Source organism: Buceros rhinoceros, unplaced genomic scaffold, assembly GCF_000710305.1.
Source record: "Buceros rhinoceros silvestris isolate BGI_N320 unplaced genomic scaffold, ASM71030v1 scaffold12300, whole genome shotgun sequence".
In the NCBI taxonomy this organism is placed as follows: Eukaryota; Metazoa; Chordata; class Aves; order Bucerotiformes; family Bucerotidae; genus Buceros; species Buceros rhinoceros.
The window spans coordinates 68,320-74,140 of NW_010390264.1; the positions used below are offsets into that span (position 1 = coordinate 68,320).

Below are 5,821 nucleotides of genomic sequence, written 5' to 3' on the forward strand. Positions count from 1 at the left end.
CGAGGGGGTGTGGTGGGAGCGCAGGACTCCCCCACGGAGCTGCGGATCCCGTTTCCAGCAGCTGTTTCTCCCTGGACCCTACAGATTTTGGCTTCTCCCTCCCACAAAGATTCCAAGGACAGCTTCTGTGGGAAATGAGGGTGTAAAACAAGACTATTTCCAGGCTATTTCTCTCTTCGTAATCCTCCTCCTCCACAACAGCTGTCCCTGCCTCTCTGCCTGGAACAAGACTCCTGCCACTCCTTGCAGAGGATGGAGAGCCCCTTGACCCATGCCTCGGCCTCCCTTCCCTTCCTCTCCTCCCAATCTCTTCCTGCTTTACCATCTGGAGATGCCCCATGGGCTCTGGCCTCAGGGAGAGTAACAGAAAGGCAAGCGGGAGAGGGGAAGGTTCTTTTTGGCAGGGGAAAGTAAAACAGTGGTGTGCTTTTTGCATAGGTTTGGCAGCTTCTGTCACTCTGCAGCGTTTCTGCTGCAGCAGCTGGTCGACCTGGATCCGTTGGAGTGGCCCATACACGTGTACGAGGGGTTCAAACCTCTGGTGCATCCTCCCGAGCTGTGTGAAGAAGGTGCTCAGCAGCACCTCTGGCCGCCCAAGGGAGAGGGGCTCTGCGGCGTTGGGAGCGGTGAATCAGTCGTAGAGTGAGCGGCTCCTTTGGCAGTTGTTTCCTTTGGCTGTTGGCAGCATAGGCCAAAAGCGCGTTGCAGAGAGAGACGCATTCCTTTGGCCCCACATATTGTCTAAGCAGGAAAAAATGCTTCAGTAGCTGTAAAACCTCTTCACATTTGTAAAGTTTTGTAAATCACCTTTATGTCCTTTTCTTCTCTCCCTTCCTCCCACCCCCTCCTGTCTTGCAGGCGGCAGACGGTGACCAGTACTCCCTGCTGGATCGAACTACATCTTAACGGGCCTTTGCAGTGGCTGGACAAGGTCCTCACACAAATGGGCTCCCCAAGTATTCGCTGTTCCAGCGTCTCCTAAGGAAACATCTCCAGGGGGAGGGTGGGGGGAACAAAGACTGGAAAATGGAATTGGCTTAACCCTTAGCAAAATGCAGAGTAAACAAATCCCCCCGTACTGAAGTGATGAGAAAAAAAATCTGCTAAAAAAAAAAAGGTGGGTTTTCCTTGTTTTTTTTTTTTGGAACTAAAGACCCATCGAAGCCACTTCCACAGACGCTGTTCGCACTTTGATTACGCTGCTGTGGGCCACCACAGTCAGAATTCAAAGCTGAAATTCATCACGACAAAAAACTGAACTTTGTTTCTGCGGAGGGAGGGCAGTGCTCCACCTCCAGCCATGTTCTGCCTGGCTGGCTGCTCGCCGTGCCACTGTGAGCATGTGGGGGCCACTGACAGCTCAGAGGCCACTTGCCATTTGCCTCACGCAGCTCCAGGCTTGTGTCCTGCAGCCTCTCGGAACAGCCAGGTACCATGGGGTGTTGTATGACTCTTGCTCACGCCTTCCTGTCGCCAGCTGCCTGGCCCAGGGACCCGGGATCGCAGCGGCAGGGGCAGAGGGAGCGTGTAAAGCACAGCCAAGAGCTAGTGCCTCCAGCAACGTTCCCTGAAGGAATGAATTTCCCCTGCTGGGCTGTGAACAAGGAGGCAGAGTGGTGCTTCGCTCCTGAAGGATGCAGCTGCCACCTGGATGGTCTCGGACTGGACTGACCTGAAGGAAAAAGCCCAGCTTACAGTTCCTTCTGTTACTGCTGCAGCAAGTTTTGCCTCGGGCTGCTCACAGACAGACGTTTGTCCTATGGGGGGCTCTGGCTGTACGTTAAGCCTTCATTACCGTGAGCCCCTTTGCATTAACTACAGAACATCTGTGTTCTATTTTCTCCGTGTGCTGACCAGTACCTGCCCCCACGGAGGTCTGAGGGGCTGAGCAAGCTCAGTGTCAGCTCTGCTCTGGGGTGGCAGTGAACAGCCCTTGCTGCCGCTTTCAGAGTTAACAGGTGACCCCACGCTGTCCCATGGGACCGCGCAGGAACCAGGACATCTCAGACACAACCCCCCTCTGTCTAAAACTTAACTCAGCCGATTAAAACGCTCTGAGACGCGGTTTTTCCTGGAGAAATTGGGAGAGTGTGTATTTATGTGTATTATAAAATGTTCATTTTAAACATATATGCTCCAGACTGTTTAATACTCTTTTTTCCCTGCAGCAATTGTCACGGCAAACAACTTCCACAACTGGAAAAAAAACCCTTTAGCACTTGTTTTTATGGTTCAAATTGCCAAGCCAGTCTCCTAACATGGTCAGTGCTGTCCAGTTCTCTGTTCTTTTATATCTGCATCGAATATCAGCAGCATTTGTGCCAAATATTACAAGGGGGAGGGGAGAAAGCGATAATCAGTTTCCTGTGGAAATCTTTTTCTCTTTTTCTTGTCATACCTGAAAGACAAACACACGATGTGGATCTGGCTCCAGGCAAGATTAACTCAGATGGACTTTCCAGCAGTTTGTGTTCAGGCTTTAGTCCTGCCAGGTCCTCTGCTCCCAGCTGTGGCAGCGAGCGGCCCCGCTGAGCTCACTAGAGGTTTTCCCATGTGATGACAGGTTGAGGTTTGCAACTTCAGGGCAGGGGACCGACTCGTGATGCCATCTCAGAGACACACCAGGAATCTCCACGTCCCTGCCTGGCTGCAGAGAGAGGCAGGGGCTTTTCACACGTGCTTGTTCCTCTGAGACATCCTCGGCTCATCAACCCCACCAAAATCCCACCACGTTTGGTCACGAGGCAGCGGCAGGGCAGGGTACAAGGTGCCCCTTGTTGGGTGGACACAGAGCAGAGGATCCGAGAGGCTCGTTGCTGGTGTCTGTTTTCAAGAGTTTTCTTCCAGAAACAAGAAATGACAGTGTGCATGTGACATTTAAATTCTGAGGAAGACTTTCAGTGGTGGACATGCTCCTGAACCAGACAGTCCTCTGGAATATCCTTGTGCAGAGTTTGGACTGGAGCTTTCACTATGCATCGCAGCTTGGATCAGGGCGCTGGAGGTTTTCTAGGGTTTTTAACTTTTTTTTGAGTTCCTGCAATGTGTCTGGGTTTAGTTAAATCTCTGGTTGCACGGACCAGTGCAATAAGAGCACCAGTATCAAGTTGTATTTTCTAGCCACATAAAAAGGTCTGTCTGTCATCGTGGGTTGGTTGGGCGTTTACTTTCAGATTTCTAACATGGTGCAAACGAAGATTTATCCTGACTGTTGTGAGAGTATTTGACTTGCTGGTTTAGTGAGAGGTGGGGGGGGGAAACCCTGCTCTGTAAAATGGCCCCAGCTTTCCTCCCTGAGTGTCTTTATTTGCTTATTTTAGTGAACAAAAGGTTTTCGTTGTCCTCAGAACCGTGGAGGAAGTTGGACTCTGTGGTGCCTTTGCATTAGCAACAAAAATGACTGAAATTCCAGCGTCAGGGAGTTCATCACAGGGGACGGGGTGTGCAGGAGCCTGGGCTGACCCGGAAGCTACAAGCTGGAGTAAACCCGAGCTTTACTCTGAAGTTTGCAGACAGAATCGCCTCATCGGCCAAGCCAAGAATTGCACCTGGATTTGCAGGAACCAGATTTGTGTCTTCTCGATAAAGGATAATTAATCACTAACCATTACTAATAGGTGCCTTTTGAGATTCAGATGATGCAGAAAAACTTTGGTTAATCTCCCTTCATCTGCCCTTAAATAAAATGGCTTCAGATGGAAAGTGCAAGATAAAACAGATTATCTCCACTCAAGTATTAATTTCCTCCCCTCCCCTTGGTTTGCCTTCTCGCTAATTCATGAAAGCTTTATGGTTTCTCAAGTTACCTTATAAAGGCAGGTGGAACATCCTGCCCCACGCACCCCACGAGAAGCTGAAGCTTGGGGAAGGGTGGTGGTCCGAGGGACCTTCCAGCCGAGCATCCCGTCACGTTGCGCAGCAGAAGTGGATTGTGCAGACGGAAGCAAAGCCCCCGTTGGATCTGAAACACGTTTCATTGCACCGTTGGCGATGGGTGGAGGTGGCTTGGGGGTCACTGGAGGCAGTGGTGTCCCAGGGGCGGCGTAGCTGCTTCCTGGCTTTACTTACTTTGAATAAAGTTTTAGTAAGAAGCTTTGATACGTAGCACAGACGGATGTGACCAGCCCTGGCTTAGCTGGAGGACCTGCTTGTTTCGTGGTGGTCATGGCTGGTTCTACCAGGATTTCACACAGTTTTGTTACTAGTAGAGAGTCACTAGCAGGAACTTCGACTCTTTTTACTTGGTGTAGCTGTACCCAAGGGCCGGGCTGCTGGCAGATGATACTGATGGCCTTGTGGTTTTAACTGACTGTGGTGATTTTTTAATTAGTGTTATTAATGTACTGAACCAAATCCCAGTTCGTAGTTTGCGTTACGCTTGTTTTAGAAGCAATCCAGTGCTGTCCGTCTGATTTCATCGCTGGAACCAGCACACCTATGTGCAAAGATGGAGAAATCTGATCATAACAAATTTTCCCGAAGCTCTGGCTGCTGTGAAAAGGCTGGGGGTACCCTTTGAGAAAGAGTTGAATGAGATTCCCCTCCCCATAAGGATCAGCGTGGTTTGAGCCCTGCCAAGGACTCTTCTGCAGGGTGAAGAACGTGCAGGACTCCGGCTCAAGCTGCGAGCGTTGCCGGCCATGCCCTGGGATGACTGGAAAAGCACCAGGAGCAAGAACAGACCTCAGGGAAGGACTTCAGCAGTAGCACAAAACATCTGTGGGCTGTCCCAGTTCTCTGAGGTACTGGATGGGCAGGAGGAACGGAATTTCACACATAAGCTGGTAAACTAGAATGAGAAATAATTACTCACTATCGTAGCTGGTGGAGCGGCATGGTTAAGAAATTCAGTATATGGTTTTTATTATGTACATGCTTTTGTATTTATGTTCTTTCCTGAATATTCAGAGGAATCAAGTATTTAATTGTTAACAGAAAGGGCAACTAAGGACTCAGAGTATTAAATCTTCCCTATGTTCCTTTCTGGGGATTGCTAGAAATCAGGCAGTTACTGCTGAGAGAGTGAGTGAGAGACTCCCCTCAGACCTGAGCAACAAACCCTGGCGAGTAAAATGGAACCAGGACTTCACCAGCCCGAGTTGCTGTTTCATCCTATAGCAACGACACATTCCCAGATGGGGCCTTGAATTGTGCTCATCAGATCTGTGAGGCTTTAAAAAGAAAACAACGTGTTACTCCGTAAATGTTGTGCTTCATCTTGTGCTCCCTCCAGTACGTGGGTGCTAGAGGAGCCTGTGCCGGTCGGGCTCTGCTGCCGCGGTGCACCTGGTTCACTCTCCCAAGGGTGGCAGCCGGCGTCCTTCGCTCCAGCCTGACCTGTCCCCCTGCCGTAGCGATGTATGAGCATGTTGGCATTAGTGTTTAGACCTTCCTAACCTGAGATTGTATGTTAGTGACGATGGTGTCACCCGCTTTAGCTCGTTAAGCATTATCCACCCGTTTTGTTACTAAAAGCCTGTACTCTGTACGCCCTCTTCTTTCCTACCTGAAACTGTAAGTTCTATTTTTGACATTTTAATAAACTTTGATTTGAAAACTGAGGCTCGTGAGAAAATAAGGATATTGTAAAAATCTACGTAAGGAGCCAAAGTGAACGCATTTGGAGTTGTGAGACGACAGATCGTTCAGACAGGAGCACCTTACGTACGCAGGATAAAGGGGGTTCCCAGTAATTGCACGAGATCCCAGTTACAGGTAAGAGCTTCGTTCTGTTGACAGAACAATTTGCTTCAAGAAGCCAGATACAAAAAACCCTGCGACTAGTTCTTGTAACTAATGGGATTCCAAGTTGAGTAGAAGC

General features: G+C 49.6%; 1 protein-coding gene across 1 annotated transcript in view; it reads left to right on the forward strand.

The window, feature by feature from the left end:
• Positions 1-1,177, forward strand: part of LOC104494348 (mothers against decapentaplegic homolog 3) — a 69,490-nt gene extending 68,313 nt beyond the window's left edge. The window contains exon 9 of the mRNA XM_010137167.1: positions 859-1,177. Within this exon, the coding sequence (XP_010135469.1) occupies positions 859-982 (124 nt within the window). The 3' untranslated portion in view covers positions 983-1,177. The remainder of the gene's footprint in view (positions 1-858) is intronic.
• Positions 1,178-5,821: the final 4,644 nt, after the last annotated feature.